Consider the following 18,864-nt stretch of genomic DNA (forward strand, 5'->3'; position numbering starts at 1 on the left):
AAACTAATCTTTGCAAAGCAAAAGGTTAAACAAAGAAATAATTGTTCTACATGGAACCACCTATAAAAATAAAGTAACATTTTTATAAAAAGAAATCACAAAAAAATTGGAACCACCTATAAAAATAAAGTAACATTTTTATAAAAAGAAATCACAAAAAAATTAAGTGAACTACTTCTGCATCTGAGCTAAGTATAAAGCCATAATTCAACTACACAGCATTCATAATATGTAAAAACATTCTAATTTGTTTAAAATATTACAAATAATAAACAGATAAGTTTTAAAATCCTTGTTTAAAAAGATTAGGAAGCCCCTTTAGTAGTAAAAAGCTCATAGACATCATTTTGATGATATTTCTAATTTAACATGTCCATCATTCCTTTATCCAATATCCTTAAAATACAAGATATTACTTTCAATTATTTTCCTATGTACACAGAATATAGTGGATGCATAAGAAAAATAATTATTTAAAATGTTTTAAGTTGTTACATCTAATACCAATGTAGGCAATCAATTTCCTGTGATGATTTTAGCAGTCTTCCTCCTCATGATGAATGTAATTAATCTGTCGCAGAAATATTTTTAGGTTATATAGAGAATACAAGTGTAGAAATATTGATATATATAAATAAAAGTAGACATAGTATGGTAATTTCTTAAAATTTCTTACATTTACAAGTCTCATTATGTTTATTGATAACATACATCGATATTTTTAGAAATATTTAGCTTTACTACTAATATATTGCAAAATTACATACCATTACATCTACTTGTAATTTATGTATGAATTTCATGACGAGTATTTGTTTCTGTGTGCACATGCAAATGTAAATGCGAGTTATACAAGTATCAAAAGACAAGTTTGACCATTAATTAGATCTTCAAAATAGTATATATGTTTTTAAATCTAAACTGTAATTACTCTACTCTACTTTTTTCATTTTTTTTTCTGAAATATTTATTTCCAGTATTTATGTTTTGCTCAATCATGAGTACCCTCAATTTAGGGAGGAGAGAGGAAATATAATTTTTTTTATTTTCAATTCCATGTGGAAGTTAAGTAATCCTTTTCTAGCAGACTTGCTGTAACCCACCAGGTTGGTCTAGTGGTTAACGCGTCTTCCCAAATCAACTGATTTGGAAGTCGAGAGTTACAGCGTTCAAGTCCTAGTAAAGCCAGTTATTTTTACACGGATTTGAATACTAGATCGTGGATACCAGTGTTCTTTGGTGGTTGGGTTTCAATTAACCACACATCTCAGGAACAGTCGAACTGAGAATGTACAAGACTACACTTCATTTACACTCATACATATCATCCTCATTCATCCTCTGAAGAATTATCTAAACGATAGTTACCGGAGGCTAAACAGGAAAAAGAAAGAAAAAGTAGACTTGCTGTAAAAAAACATTCTTTAACAGACAATTGATACCACATCTGTTAGTGAAAGGTAAATAGTAAAGGATAAAATTATCCTGCTTGCTGACTCATTAAATGATACAGAGCGTTCGGAAAATCCCTGTGCAGAATGCTTTAGAATTATGTGGTCTGTTCTTTCAGCGTTAGGTTGGTTGTTCTGTGGATTCGTTGTGCATTCCCCAGTAATAAATCAAAACGTCAGCTGTTGAGTTATGATTAAACGTGCTTCATTTTGTTTCGTGTAGTTTCATTTATCAGGATCAATAGTAATGAGAAACGTAATGGTTCTTTCGGTAGAGGAATGCATTTATTTTCATTGAACACATCTTTTGTGAAGATGACAAGTATACTGATTTAGTAAAGCACAAGTTTTCGGAAAAGTTTCCAAATACTCCTGTTCTTCACCACAATGCAGTTCGAATTCCAATTGAAAATTTTCGGGCAACAGACTTTGTTGAAGATGTTTATTGAAGTGGAAGATACCTAAACTAAACATATAGAAGGTACTTGATATTTCAGATGGTATGGCTGAAAGTAAAGTCAATGCATAAGTTAGCACAACAGCAAGATATCGGACTTGCTACTGCACATAAAGCTGTACAAAAAGAACTGAATCTTTTTCCCAACCAAGTAATGCGTGTTCAAGAACTGAAATCTATAGATCGCCAAAAGACTAAATTATTGTCAATGGTTTAAATGTTTTATTGACACAAATTCCATACGTATCAATGATATTGCTTTTCACAGATGAAACATGGTTTCATATGGGAGGGTATATTAATTCACAAAATACACAACTGTGGTTGACAATTAACCCTGGTGAATTACATGAACAACCTATACAGAAAGCAAAAATTGGAGTCTGGGTTGATGTAAGTAAAATGCACAGGTGTATTTTGAAAATACAGTTAATAAAGATGGAACTGTGCTGTTTTAATAAATTTCATTAGTCAGTTAACAGAAGTGCAGTAATTAGCCCTGTGCCGCAGTGCTCACGGCTAACAGGTCAATGATTTTTTACAAATTTGGTGAATGAATCATTTCGATCTCAAGGGGTTTATGGCCTACACGATTATCTGATCTGAACCCCCCCCCCAACCAGATAACTATCTATAGTGGGGGGGGGGGGGGGCAGAAAAACAAGCAGGTTATCACAACAGACCACACATGATTGACAAACTGAAAACTACAATAAAGGCATATGTACGAGACATTCCCGTACATCAGCTGGTTAAAGAGTCCAAAACAAATTTAAATGTTTGCAGTGCTGTACTGACATTGGAACAGGTCATTTATTAAGATTATAACATAAATTTTTAAGTTCCTGATGATGGAATTTTATTCTGAAAACGCTAGAATGTATATTTAAAAGAATTGTTGGTAAGTGGGTTCTTTAATTATTAATTGTATACTAAAAAAATAATAATTATTATTTTTTTATGACTGTTTACAATTTTCAGTGTTTAAGGTAAGTGGGTTCTTTAATTATTAATTGTATACTAAAAAAATAATAATTATTATTTTTTTATGACTGTTTACAATTTTCAGTGTTTAAATACTTTCTACCAAGTATATTATTAAAGATTTATTACAAGCAGTGGGTAGGATTTATTTATTTATTAAAAAATATATTTATTTAAGATTTAAAAATATAAAATAACTTTTATTATTATTATTTTCTTTTGTTGAATATTTCTCATTTTTTGTATTACCTACTTCTTTACAATTTTTATAAACAGTTGTAATAGTGAATTATTTTAATTTATATAAAGTTGCAAGTTTTTGCTAGATAATATTTTTCTTTGTATATCCTGTATTTAAGTGTTGCAGAATAGGTAAAATTCACAAAATAACACAGTGACAGTCAGCAGATGAGTTTGATATAAAACTGTGGTTGTGGTCTTTTGTTGATTTTTATGGGATGGTTGTTTGTAAAAGCTTTTTGTAGTTAAGTGATGCCGTTTTTTTTAGATAATGAACAATTCACTACAACTCAAAGCTTATGCATAGGTACAAGGAATGGAAATTTTGTAGCATTAAAAACTATACTATCTTGAATTCAAACCTAGCTTTTCTGATTGAAAGCCAGAGATGCTACCACACTGCTGTGGAGTTTATTACATACAAGTCTGCAAAAGATGATTTACTGATTGTTTGTTGTGCCTGAATGTGTTCTTTGTATTAATGTGCAAATATTAATCAAGGTATGTGATATTATATTTTGAAAAGGTATTGCAGTTTAATTTACAACTTCTGATTAGCTGTGTTTGTCAGTGTAATTTGCAAATTATCTGTCAAACGCACAACTACGTTGGGTATCTGGGTACCCAACGTAGTTGACCCCCCAAAATGGAAGGAATATATAACTTACATATTTTTATTTTTATTTTTAAAGGACAAATGTAAAATAAGCAATATAAAAATTAGGAGTATGATGGATCATTATTTCCTAATAACCTATTATAACAGGTTGGTCAGTTAAGGAGCACATTTTAATCCACAAGTGGAGTTTAAAACCTAATCAATTCTAATCCATTTTATTTCATGAAACCTATCTTCATGCAATAAAATGTGTGAAGATTGGATATTGGTTTAAACACCCAATCCTTCATTTTATTGAATTACTGTACTTACAGTTAATCATTGAAATGAAAGTAGCCAAAATTTATAATTTTATTGCTGAGAACTTCAGAATCTCAGGTACTGATTTTAAATCATATTTAATGTAAAAAAAAGAAATGGAACTGAGGAAAAGAATATTCCAAAACATTTAGAAGCTACTGGAAATTGTTGTACCCTTCATAAAAAACAAGTTCTGTTACTATTTTTGTTAGCACAGTATAAGGACAGGAATAATATTGGATAATTTACAAAGAAATGTGGAAAATTACCGTAATGCTGTTGTACTTGCATTAGATTCCAAAAAATCTTATACTTTATTATGTTAAGTTAGTGATTTATTAAGTAGGAAACATTTTAAATTCCATTGCTCTATTTGAAATTTTTAAATTCAATAATATCATTTTTAAATCTCCAAACTTGTAAATTCTATGAATTGTAATAGTATAATTATAGTATTAATGTTATTGCTGGTGCTGTAAGTATTTCTATTTACAATTATAGTTATTAATACTAATATGGCTCATGGACATGCCTCAAACAAGTTCTGGGTGTACGGCTATCTTGTGTTTTAAAGATTATAACTAAAGTACTCATTATTTCTTTATAGTAATCAGGATGAAAACTGTAATGAAAAGGACTCTTTTAGTATATAATATTTACCAATACTAGATAAGCTTACCAATATTGCCAGGATTGAGAACAATGTACTGATCCTTTTCTGAAATATTTGCCAGTGTCAACTGTGGCTGATGAGGTTGCAACCAAGCAATTGGACTAGTAGCTGACCAGGCACCAGCAATACTGGCGTTCTTCTGATTGACTAAAACAAGTGGTATCCACCAGAACTCATCAGGTGCAGCGGGTTTCTTAACTATTTTTGACAATCCTAATCTTGTTTCAATGTGGTTAATAAATGGTTCCTAAGAAAAAAAAAATAACTGTACTTTTTTTATAAAACAGGTTCTTTCAACAATGGATTTTCTTCAATGTCTTAACATTTTAATGAAAACACTATATATACATTTTTATTATTATTATCATCTCACATATTTACACATAAAATAATATTATGTTTAAAAATTCATATATTTATTGTAAAAATTAAATACATGTTTAAAATACGTAATACATGTTAACATGCTTAATGTTTTATGTTTAATACTTAAATAGATGTACACACTTAAAATAATAGGTTAAATGGGTCTTGTACAAGACAGCATACTGCATCCCCTTACAACTAATGGCTGTGCTATATCAATTAGGAAATAATGGCTAAAGCCACAATTAATATATCAATTCCCACAGTTCATTGATTTAAAGAAAGAATTCACTTGTTCTCTTTGTAGGATCAATCAATGACATTTAAAATTTAAATGATAAAAACAATAAATAAATAATATTTAAAATAGTTATTATAAGTTATTTATTAAAAATATTATATTTATTTTGGGGTAAAAAATTAATAAACACAAAAATAGAATATTTATTTTGATTATATTTCAACCAAACAAATACTCAAAACCTAGAAGAAGAATTTTTCTAGGTCTCCTAGTAATAACTAATAGCTATTCTAATTTTTCTTCAGCAACAAAACAATTTCTTGATAAGAACGAGATTCATCAAGATGTTTCTAAGTATAAATACAAAGAATAAACTACATAAGCTGTTATTTGATTATTTTTATGTGACTAGTAACTGAGTTATTACTCAGATTTTACTAAATGAACAATACACTAGCATTGTTCATATAAATAAATGATTCAGTTATTAACGCTTCCAAATGAGTATATTTTCTCATAATACACTACCACCTATAGCTGCCGACAGGGTTGTGGCTATCTGTATGCAAAAATATAAATGCCACTCCTATTAAAAAAAAAATTTTTTACAACTGTCCAATGATAAATATAATCCTTTAAGGATTGATGGATTAAGAAAATGAAGAAAAATGCTCATCTAATAATATTGTGATGTTTCTCGTACATAACATGTATGTATGTATAGATATTAATGGTTTTATGATTTTATTAATGAATGAATGGTTTTATTAATAGCTTGAATAAACATTCCATTCTGTTCTATTCTATCTTATTAGATTATACTGACTTCCTTTACTTTGCTGGGATAATAGCTCAAGATCTAAGGTGAAAGAAGGAAAGTATGATAATCAGTTAAAAAATGGGAGTATGGGTTTTTCTGCATTTCTCAAAGTTTCATGACACAGAGACACAAAAAACAAAACAGCGAGGCATAATGTTTGTACATACAAATGTACATGTGTTGGCATGTTTGAAGCTTAATACTTTTACTGGAAAAATCGATTTTGATGAAATTTGACACAGACTCATGTATATAGGGCAATTTGCTAGTAAACATTTGGGAACAATATCTCCAATGGATGGGATAGGTAGTTTATTTGGGTCATTTTCCCAAAACTTTGAAACTTAACTTTATATTAAGCTATATACATACATGCACACTTATCTTATTAAAAAAAAAAAAATTGCTCCAAAATTCTCCCCTTTCCAAAAATCAAAAAAGCTATTTATTAACAATCTCTTGACAAAGAGACTGATGTTGCTAGAACCTGTTGAGGTATTGCATCAATGTGAAATCTATTTCTGTGAATGAACTGAGGATTAAGTTTTGTATAAATGACTGCAAAAATTCTATTGTTTAAAATAAAACTCTATCGGGTAAAATTCTGAATTTTAGTTACGGAGTAATGTTTGTATAATATTATAGACACTGATGACTTCAATCAACTATAAAAGAAAGTTATGAGAGAGCTTTGTACTGTAAATATTTCAAGGGGCTATATCACCTTTATCTCCCTTTGAGAGAGTCCAGAATGTTTTTTGGGCAGGAAGCTTTGTCAGTGAAGAAGGACATCTCCTAATGACTTTACAGTATCCATTTCCAATTTTGTATTTAGTGTCACTACCGTTGATTGGTTATACTGTTAACATTTTGATTTTAGATATAATTCTAAATTATAGGGTGAATTCTTATTTACTTGGTAGTTAGAATTTTTATGTTCAATCTCTGTCCAATTTACTTATAACAAAGTAAACAATTTAAATCTTATTGCCTGTTGATCTCAAACAGAGAGGTATAGCTGAATGACTTACTTAAATCATATCTTGTATTACGGCTCATTTCATTTTGATGATGTCATTAAGATTATACTGTTTTAGTAGTGTTATTTTCTTAGGAAATAATTCTTTTTATGTTTTTGTTTAGTTCTCTATAATGGTAAAGATTATTCACATGTAATACATCAGTAACATTTTTGAATCAGGAGAATAAATTCAGCTTCTGCTTGAGTATTAATATGAATATTTTAATAAATATCAATATGAAAAGTAAACATTAAAAATTATATAATAAATATTATTTTAATAAATATTAATATGAATGAATGTTTTCATATTAATGTAAATAAAAAATAAAATTATAACTTATGGATAAAATTGTGACAAAAATTTTCAGATTTAGTTACAAAGAATGATGATGCAAATTTTTATGGGCATCTTTCAGAAATGGACAAAATAAATTGACAAATAAAAATTATTCAAATTATTTAAACACAGAAAAACTGAATTAACTAGGTTCTAAGAACTAAAAAGTGACCCGAGTGAGAAAAACAGATCTCTGAAGATGAAATCCAGTGTAGGGAAATTTTTTTGGAAAAAATCCCATTGGAAGTCTCTAAGCCAAAATCAGAAAACTTCAAATTAAAATCCATCGGTTGGAAGAAAGAAAAAAATGGCACTGTGAAATGATAAAGGCAGGGCTGCAACGATGGTTGTGGCCGGCTGCATGCAAAAATAAAATATCCTTTATTAATAAGACTTTATTTTACAATTGTCCATTGATAAATAGAATCCATTGATTGATGAATTAAAAAAATGAAAATGATTACCTAATAATATTGTTGTGATGCTTCTCATTCATAATATGTATATACGTATACATACATTTCTATTCAGTATACATTTCTATTCATAAGTTTCTATGTCAGTGGTATTAATAGCTTGAATAAATGTTCTAAATATTTTAAAAAATACTGCTTTTTGAAAAAATAATAATGTTTAAAACAAAGCTTCTAAAAAAAAATATTTTAACTACATAAAGGTTTAACAACATAAAGGTTTATAAAAAGAAACAAATAACTTAATACTAAATATGATTCCTTAAAAAACAACTAATTCTAAGTTTAAACATTTAAAACTTTTTCTTTCTTGATTTAAACAACGCAAATTTCTTTATAAGCAATTCTGAATCAAGCAATACAATTAACATGTTCAACTGAGATAATCATTAGTGCTGATAGTCTTACTTGCAACATGGTTGATCATAAGTAATTTTTTATTAATTTCAATTTTGAAAATCAACAAACGGTTGATTTTGTTGATGCTGATGTTGATGTTGATGCTCACCATTGATGGTGAGCAGCAAACGGCTGCTCACCATTTACACAGGGAGAGATAAAATATGCAAAGTAAAATTACAAGATTTGAACAAGTTGAAGATAAATTATTTTCTTAAATGTATTACAACACTATATAAAATAAAACTTTACAATAATTTACTATACAATAAAATATTTTCTAACTTTTTCTAATACTTCCAATTCAACTGAATGTTTAATTTAGGCTCTTGTAACAATTTACTATGTTGATCCTGTTTAATAATATATTGTCACATAACAATTGAACAAATGAATTTAAACTATTTTATTTTTGTAGCATCATCATTCACCATATTTCTAGGTATTCATGTCTCTTGTTTTGTTTTCAGTTATTTCTACTGACATATCATACATTTCACTGATTTGGGATTTAAGAGGAATAATGGCCTTATTTGACTTTCCTATCTCGTTTCTGATAAAGTTTTCAAGGTGAATATTGACAACTTTGTTGTTAAAATGTTCCACCTATAATTGGATGAATTTATAATTTTTTGGAGTTACATGGTTAAAGTCGGTCAGTTAAATGCACAGGATGCTTATATTGTACAGATAGACTAGCTCTATCTGATGAGTTACTCTTCATAGAGGTTTCGATGTTGTTCTTCAGCATCCATATCTTGTGATCTGCCAGGTTTTTATCATTACTGGAAATGATTCTATTGTGGTTCTAACAGTATGTCTGCTGTTGTGAGCAAAAAGGAGATAGATTGTGTCTTCTTGCGACAGCTCTCAGATAATCATTATCTTGTTGTTCGCTCAGAACTTGCATCTATATGTTGCAAATATGTATGTTCAATACAGGAATCCTAGCGATCATCATCTTGAGGTCTGGGATAAAATTCTCTGGTCATAGTCCAATCCTTATTGGAGCGGATGTTAATGCTATGTCACTGCTGTGACATAGTGGATTCACCAATGAAGGTGGTGAACTGGTTGAGGGCTTTTTATCCCAGCATGATTTATAGGTATTTAATATGGCTGGAATTACCCACCTACACTGGTATGGTAGATGGGCATCAGTTGTTTGGCGGAACGAATATCAATTTCACACCATTGGTAGGTTTATTCCTGCCAGTGTAATCATCGATTGATTGTTTAAGAGATTGTTGGTGACTTGAGTGATCATTACCAACGTAACATTACAGTTCAGCAGGGTCATTTTCTGCTTATATCTTCATATAAATGAGAAGCTGAAGTACATGGGTTACTGATGGAAAACCAGTACAGTTTCATCCCAGTAAGGGTACCGAGGATGCCGTACTCCATGTGATAAATGCAGTGGAATACATTTTGGGAATTTTCCTGGATATTTCCGATGTTTTTAATAACCTGTGGCCTTGAGCTAATTACCAATTAAAAAGAAGAGATTGTACTGATAGCGAACTGCAAAGCTATTTCAGTCATTGCAATGTATTGCTCCGTGGGGGTAACCAGGAGGTTGGTAAGACACTGTCTAAGGGTTGTCCCCAAGGCAATGTGATGGGTCCTCTGTTGTTGTGGTTCATCGAGTTTGATGCTCTTCTGCGGGTGAGATTGCCCAGTGAGTGTTGCGAGGTGGCTTATGCCAACTACTGGCTCCTGCTGGTCAAAGGTGCTTATCACTATGATGCTCCTCAAGGGCTGTTTGGCTATGAGTAGGCAAGCCCATATTTTGATGGTAGGCCAATGTACTATATATTGTTCAGGCTCAGAAGTTGTTCAGGCTCAGGGTGTTTCTGAATGAGATATAAATATCTCATCCAGCTTGGAATACATTAGGTAATTGTCAATAATAATAATAAAATGGTCAAAAATTCCTACTATCTGTATTACGTGTTAATTTTATGTTACAAATTTGTTGCAGATAATTTTGAGCTAATAACTGAATATCTTGTACATTTTATTTTTCCGGCCGTTTACCAGGAACATTTGATATTAATTCAAATTTTATATCGTTGTGATTGCCAACAGTTTCTTCTTCAATTGAACTAGTTGTGTTAAAAATCTTGCTCCTCTTTCTTAAAAATGTGTTCTGCAGGAGGCACATTATTTCCATTGGCTTGTTTTCCTCGAGATATTGAAGGAACAGATATTTCATCAATTGTCACTACATTTACCACAGGAATCCTTACTTTTGCTTTCAGTATTTTTAGACATTACAAAAAATTTTCATAACGATCCTTTTAACTGTTTTGTTGTCAAAATCGGGCACCAGAAAAACATTTCGTTTTTTTATCAGACATTTTTTGAAAATTATAGGGGCATTTTGAAATATAAGATGTTTATAAAACCATTCAGTGTCTAATAACTAATTTTATCACAAAATGAAAAATTGTTGAACAATAAATTATTAGATATTTTGTAATAGCACCAGACACCTTTTTTTTTTAATTTGGTTTATCAAAACACTTAACACTAAATTAAAAACCATAAATATTAAATTAAATATTGTAAATGTAAACACTAAATCAAATTCTGAACTATCCATAACAAGAGTAATAATTTTTAAAATTAGATTAATGAATTTGAAATATTTTTTTTTGAAGTTCAAATATAAATTTTACCATGAAGAGAGAACAATAAAATTAAAATGAGTAGCTTTAATAGAGAAACATGGTTAAACTAAAAAAAATATTTTAAAAATCTGTCCAGAGATTAATAAACAAAATGCCGACAGCCAGTAGGACTCATTGTTATCATAGTATCAAGTGTGACCTTGAATAAAAAATGTTCGTATTAACACTCGATAAGAATTTTAGTTTATGTTTACTAAACATTGTTAGTCTAAAAAATTTCATTTAGACTAAACAATAATAGTTGTTTAGTGAGCAGTAGATAAAAATGTGATGATTGATTTCTTTTTGTAAGAGTAAAATAAATATAATGAAAATAGGTTTTTAAAAATATTTTTCAAATAAATTATATTGCATAATAGGTCACAGCCTATTATTATTACCATGTGCTACTAACATAATAAAATCATTCATAATCTGAAAGTTTTTGATAGCTGAAATAAAACGTACAAAGAAAACTGTTACTTACCTGAGTAAATAATACAGAATTATCTTTATAATTTCTAAGAACAGTAACAAGTGGTATTCTTTCTTGATTCAACCATGAATTTGCAATTTCTTTAACTGTTAATGGTTCTTTTAAAGTTTCATCTACTCTAGCTTGTTCTGTAATTGCTGACCAGATGTCATCATCAGTATACATTTGGAATTCTCTGAAATTAAGATATTAAGATAATATAGATATATTAAGATATAGATATTATTAATATATATATTAATATAATTATAATATATATTAATAGATATTAGATTAATATAGATATTAAGATATCTATACAATATAGATATTGTATATATATATATATATATATATATACATACACACATACATACATATATGTATATAATTTTGAAATATATTAATATCATTTTTTATTTAATTATATATATATATATATATATATATATATATATATATATATATATATATATATATATATATATATATAATTAAATAAAAAAATTATTAATGTATTGTATGTAATTGACATATATACAATCATATACCTAGAGCAATATGATACTCTTTAGCTTTACAAAGCAGTACAGCACTTCTTTTATTCCCACATTTTGTTGTTCAAGACTTCTATTTGCATACCTGTTGGGATATTATGATTTACATTTCCAGGATTTTATTATACATGTCTTATCAATATGGGCTATAATTAAATGTAATTAAAATAGAATTAATTGGTGTGTTATCTATGAATAAAATCCAAAGATTGGTTACTGATTTAGTTGTACAAATGAAACAGAAATCTTCTTCAACTCCTTTTCAGATGGAGGGTGAATCATAATTTCAATTGTGATCCATCGTTTAACATTTTAGGTACAGTGCTAATTTTGTATGGTTTCATTTCATTTTTAAAAGGGCTGTTTAAATCTTTTTTTTTTAAATAACTGTTACAGTGAATACATCACCTGTATTTTATTCTGTTTTAGTTGACTTTGAGCAGAATGTCTAAGAAAAACATTATTTGTAAACAGGTTGGCGAATTGATGTAATTATTAGCATTTAGTTCCACATAACTTGATCTTGTGTTCAGTACATCTCACATTCCTTATTAGCATGTTCAAAGCCGTAATAATAATTATATATAAATATATAAAACATAAGATGGATATTTGTAAGCTCAAGCAAAGTCAAAAGATTGAACTTGTAGTGTATTGTTGATGCCATTCTTAGTTTCCCAAAACTGTAAGAATGAAAAATGAAAGAGTTTTCTGTAATTCTTTTCTCTCTAGGTACATACACCAAGTTTCAGTCAGATCAATTTATAATTCTGTTGTTGGTATTAATAATACTATTAAATTTTGGGGTGGAACTTCCAGAGATGTTTTTCAGTTAGTTCAGGGTTCAATTTTCTCATTGTTTGATGATGACAGATGTAACATACATGATGAAGATTTAACAATTCATTAATTTTGGATTGTATAATTGAGTACATGCAATGTTCTTAAAATATCAACACATTTGTAGCTGAAACGATCATTAATAGTAAGAAAACAATGACAATAATATGAGTATAATAAAATGGTTGAAAGAGAATGATATCTTTGACAATAAATGGTCTCTTAATTGTTATTTAGTCTCAGAAAACTTAATGTGTCAATTTTCCCAGAAAAAAATTGAAAATTTATATTATATGCAGGGAGACATCTGTACATATCTCAATTTTTTTTTTGACTCAGGTTTTTACTTTGACAATCATGTTGCTAAAGCCAAACATTATCTTGGGCTTGTAAAGTGTACAAAATATAAATATGTATGATGTTACAATAATTCTTAGTTAACAGTTAAATTTAGTATAAAACTATTGTTTGGAAAAGGGTTAAGGTATATTCTATAAATAGTTACTGAAGATGTTCAGGATAAACTTCTTTGCTGGGTTTGGAAAAAATTTCAAGATCACTAGATTGGCTTAACATCAATGTAATTTGGTTGCTTTTACATATGACATCTGAAGAGGCACTATTACTATGTTATTCTGTTTTAAGATGCATAGCTGTTACAATTAGTTGTCAAGGTAATGCTACTGATTTCCACAGAAATCATGTAAATAGCTTTAAAAATAAGATACAATTTGTTCAATAATAAAACTTTGTCATTAGGAATTTTTTATTAATTTTTTTCAATTTTTAATATTTTCAACTAAGTCTTATTAATGGGCAAAATAGTTCTTGTAACTCTTAGTTACGGGATATTTTTGTCAAATATTTTAACTATAAGATTTCAATAGTTATAAATTATAATAAATACATGTTCAATATTATCAGCATACAAACACTTTTTCATACTGTAATACTATACTGAAACGAAATTTTCTCCCAACATGTTTGCTGTTGGGCCTTTCTGTCTTTTAAGCGAAAATAATTCTCACAATTTATTCAACGCAAAATTAATCTCTTAACTTGTAGATTTTTAAATTAAGAGCAGTGAAACCTCTATCATACAGTACAGGTATGACAAATTTTCAACTATAAGTTTTATTTTATTTATTCTGCCTTATAATTAACAAAGGTCAATACTGATTGATAATTTTAAATATAACTATCACAAAATAAATAAATTAATATTAATTACCTGTTTGATAAGAAATTTTGAATTCCAAGCTTAAATGTTGAAGTACCCAGTGTATGCTCAAGCATTTGGAATAACAATTGTGCTGTAACGGTTAAAACAAAATTAAGTAATAAAAGTAAAATCATTTGTTACAAGAAAAACAAAATAAACCACTATGCACTTAGTTTCAGTGGTAGTAAACTTCTCTAAAATGACATTCAGAAAACAAGGCAAAGGCAGGTTTGAAGAATCTGGGCAAATATTTCATTAAAAAAATGAAATATTTGCATTCTCTGACTTTTATCAAGAGACAAGATGATGGCAAAGATAAAATTAAAAAAAAAGTTCAGCGTTTCTTATTTCACGCATCCAACAAGCTGTCATGATAATTTAATACAGTAGGACACCGATAATTTTCACCCATTAATTAGTTTCATTTAATAATTCATCACATCTCTGGCAAATTTGTGATTTTTATTTTAGAGATACAATACTGATACACAAAAGTAAATTAAATTTTTAGTTACTAATAAATCTAACTGTTTCGGCCTACAGCATAAAAATTCACATAATTGCGACCGATGTTGCAAAATAAATAAATCAATTATCATAACTACCTTTTGATATAGACATTGCAGTTTTCTGTTCTTCTTTAGTATAAGAACGTGGTTTTGATAATTCCAAATATAGACTGTGATAATTGCGAACAAACCAGTCGTATGAAGGCTGCTCTAATTGATCCAAACCCAGGGCAACACCATTCTGTAATTATATTAAAACATTTATTCGTTCTACATATAAGAACAATAAAATAACATTTATAAACCACTGAATAGTAACATTAAAATCTCTGTTACACTACACCTAAATAGTCATAAGCTCCAGAAATTCCTTGGAAATGGCCTAGCAATGCCCAAATATAATAAGCATCTGAGTTAATGAACAAGTATTTAAGCCAAACATATTAAGGAAAATGAGAAGAGGAATGGTTTCTCAATACCTAGTCTAAGTTCAGTAGACAATTTCTCAACTAGGGTGAGTGAAACTTTCTGTATGTTCATTGTAAATACTGCCAATCATTACACTCGGAGAAAGGAAACTTAATCGATATTCTTAGGACTATATTTTTTTACATATTTCATAATCAATATGAGGGTTACATTATAGAATGTTACAATAATGATGACATTACAAACCAAGTATCTTTTTGAATACTTTGATGAACTACACTAAAACTCAAAATTATTAAGCCATCACAATCAGATAAATAAATAATTGTATTATTTAGACTGATACATATGAATCAATATAAATTATGTAGAATCTGATTTTATAAACATTACATAGAAGAATAGGTTAGGTATTACTTTATGGAAAACAAAAGGAAAGCCCAAGCATATACATTTTTCTCATCTTCTAGCCTAAGTTTTAGACTGTATTCCAGTATTTAAAATTCTCCCAGTCATGTTATTACTTTTGGTTACTACAAGCCAGCTTATCAAACTGCATAAATATAGTGTAGATGTTAAAATAAGTACATCTAGATTCCAAACAATTAAAAAAGTATGTTACCAAACCCATGTTATTGATCCATTAGGAATAACTTCCACTTCATTGTTGAATGGAAACATTAACATAATAATCATAAAACAAACTATTTAGTCATTTTTTCTTTAAGGCCACAAAAGTGTAATATTAAAAAAAAAATTATAATATTTTACATCATTTATACATGTGAAATAGTGTGTCCTGACTCATCAAAGCACACCTCGAACTGCTCAACCTAGGTAGGTAAACTTTATAACATAGGCAAACTAAGCAAGGATTTTGGAAAACTCCAGAAATGATGAAAGGAGGGCAAATTTTTTAATGAAAATTCTATATCGCAGAATCCTACGGTATTAGTCATGAAAGTTGGTATTTAGACAACCCTTTGGAAATAAAATTGTATATAGCATTTTTCAAAAATCAAATTTAGAAGTATAAAAGGGAGGGCAAAGTTTTTAATGAAACTATATTAAGCTGAAGGTGTTGTATTAATGAAAAATTGGTATTTAGACTTTTCCTTGAAAACAAAAAGGCAACAAGTTTCACATTTTTCAAAAACCCAATCTACAAAAAGGCAAGGGGACGGTTTAAAATTTTTCTATGAAAATTCTAAATCTCTAACAGTACATAATGAAAAATGACGTATTCTGGGAGACAAATCCAGTCATCCTATGCTAAAATATTGTGGGCAAAGGGAGTCTTGTATTTATACCACAAATATCTCTTATGCATATCTTCAGAATATTTTTCTGAACTCAAAAGACTTTTAGTTTCCTCTGAAGCTATTCCTTAAATACCTGTTCCAGGTATTTACTGCAGGCATCTACTGCAGATGGAAAAGGTGGGGATTGTCCGGTGTATTTATTCATATACAACATTAGTCATATTCGAGAGTGGAATGATAGTGGATACGAGTGTGTTCACAGTTGAAGAGTGTTGGTAGCTTGTGTGTGGTTCCATGAACATCCATAAACTGATAAAACATTGAAGATCATCAATAACTCTGGGCAATTTGGGAAATTATCACTATCAAGGAAAATGTTGACATAGTAGAAGAAGGCTTTTGCAACGGGAAGTGTTTTTGATGTGCTACACAGTGAGAGGCCAAGCACTCTAGCTGAGATGTGTACTGCTGTGGAGGCATCAATTCAATGATCACTGATGAAATCCACGTGCAATCATTCTGCAGAGTTAAGCAATCCAAGATCAACAATGCGAGACCATAAGCAGAAGGAGTTAAAAGTTTTTGTTCAGTCACAGTTAGTGAGTTGAGTGACAATGACCTTGTTTGATGTGTTTATGCATGTCAGTTATTGCTTGAATGCTTTCCAAGAGCAAGCTACAAAAAGAACATCATGTTCTCAGATGAGTGTGCGATTTATTGAAGCTCTTGTAAACAAAATGTTTTTTCTGGGTAAAAGACAATCCTCACTTTTTTGGGGCGATAAAACACAATCTGCCTCATGTTATGATTTGGGCTGGGATGACAGCTTAACATCTCCTTGGTTCTTATTTTTTGGATGGTGCAGTTAATCACCACAGTTATCTGAGAATAATCGACGAGTGGTAGCTTCCAGAATTAACAGCAAAAAGGATTGCTGACATCATTATGTTTCAGCAAGAAAAGATTTCCAATGCATTTTGCTTTGAATGTTCATCGACGCCTCGATGAAATTTTTTTGAATCACTGGATCGAACGTGGGTCAAAAGAGTTACTGGCTCCATTGCCTTGGCCAGCTGGAAGTCCTGATCTCACCACTCCTGACAATGCATTCTGAGGCTTTGTAAAAGAAGAGATCTGAAAATGCAGATACGTTAACAATGAACAACTCCAAGATGCTGTTCAGTCAGCATTTGAAATGACCACCCCTGATATACTATTGTGGATGAACAACTGGGCATGGAAGTGCATAAAGCTGTGTTTTGAATATGGTGGAACCCACACAGACACTTTAGATCCATAGAAGGTAAACTGCAGCTATCCTAACAATTTCATAACTAGCATAAAAGGAAATTCAACCACCCACTTCGTATAATTTTTAATAAAAAATTAATGTTTCTTTTGACAACTTATTTTAGGTATAAATCCAAACTAGGCTAGTGAAGTCATGAACAATGTCTAGCAAATATTGAAACAATTAATAAATTTGCATGGTTTGTATGTCAAATTCAGTAATTATACCTACTGAATAATTAATTGATTGCTTTTTAACATCTATCTTAATTATTCTTATAGCTGTAATTCATAAAAGCATCTAAGATAGAAGTGAAACTAGCCATAGTTGCTTTCTCTGAAAGTAAAAACAACCGGGCTATGGATTTGAAACTAGAATGCATTTTAGAAAACCTGGTACGCTGAAATGCATTGTATAATCAATTCAGTGAATAAAGTAACAACACACTTTTCCATTTTAAAAATTTTCCTAAGTATTACAAAGGATTAATTGTTGAGAATGATGATGTAATTTTCAGAGCTGACATATTTTGCATCAGGTTTTCCACAACCAGTGTTATAGTAGACCTATAAGCAAGAAGTACAATTATTAAGTAATAAATATGCAAATGCAATTTATTATTGTGATATAGATTAATTAATAAATATAAATTAATAAGCTTTAGTATAAATGTTTATTACAATAACTTCAGTTAATTTTCAGAACTTTTATTATATCTCATTTTTTGTTTGGTTAATGAAAAGATTTTCAGAGTAATAGTTCACGGAAACATATCCGACTGTATTTTATATCATACCAGAAACCTTTTAATAAGCTTAATAATGATGAAAAATAAATAACAATTTTATTTAAAAAATAATCATATTGAACTTAAAAAAAAGCATAGATGATTTAACTAATAATATGAATACATAACCTACCTGTTTGGCAACAACAGATGCCAAAAAGCTAGCAAGAGCTTGTGTAACTGCAGTTTCATTTGATGGAGTTGTTAAGTGTATAAGCCACTGATTTGCTGCTGCCTTGGCTAAACGATGTGATAACCAGTATGTGTTACCATTCATTAAGTCACTTTCTCTAAAATTAAATAATTTAAAATTACATTTTATACCTTATTTATTTAAAACAAAACACATTTATAAAGAAAGTAAATATTTCACTTCTCAAACTTCAATATTATTAAAACTCAAGAGATGATTTTAAAATTGTTTTCTCAAGTA

At 29.3% G+C, this 18,864-nt stretch overlaps 1 protein-coding gene across 1 annotated transcript in view; it reads right to left on the reverse strand.

The window, feature by feature from the left end:
* Positions 1 to 18,864, reverse strand: part of LOC142330536 (aminopeptidase N) — a 70,620-nt gene that overhangs the window by 17,881 nt on the left and 33,875 nt on the right. Inside the window, exons 7-11 of the mRNA XM_075375876.1 lie at positions 18,565 to 18,721; positions 14,759 to 14,903; positions 14,163 to 14,244; positions 11,547 to 11,730; positions 4,731 to 4,971 (exon numbers count right to left, since the gene is read on the reverse strand). Of these exons, the coding sequence (XP_075231991.1) occupies positions 4,731 to 4,971; positions 11,547 to 11,730; positions 14,163 to 14,244; positions 14,759 to 14,903; positions 18,565 to 18,721 (809 nt within the window). The remainder of the gene's footprint in view (positions 1 to 4,730; positions 4,972 to 11,546; positions 11,731 to 14,162; positions 14,245 to 14,758; positions 14,904 to 18,564; positions 18,722 to 18,864) is intronic.

Source organism: Lycorma delicatula, chromosome 9, assembly GCF_047948215.1.
Source record: "Lycorma delicatula isolate Av1 chromosome 9, ASM4794821v1, whole genome shotgun sequence".
Lineage (NCBI taxonomy): Eukaryota > Metazoa > Arthropoda > Insecta > Hemiptera > Fulgoridae > Lycorma > Lycorma delicatula.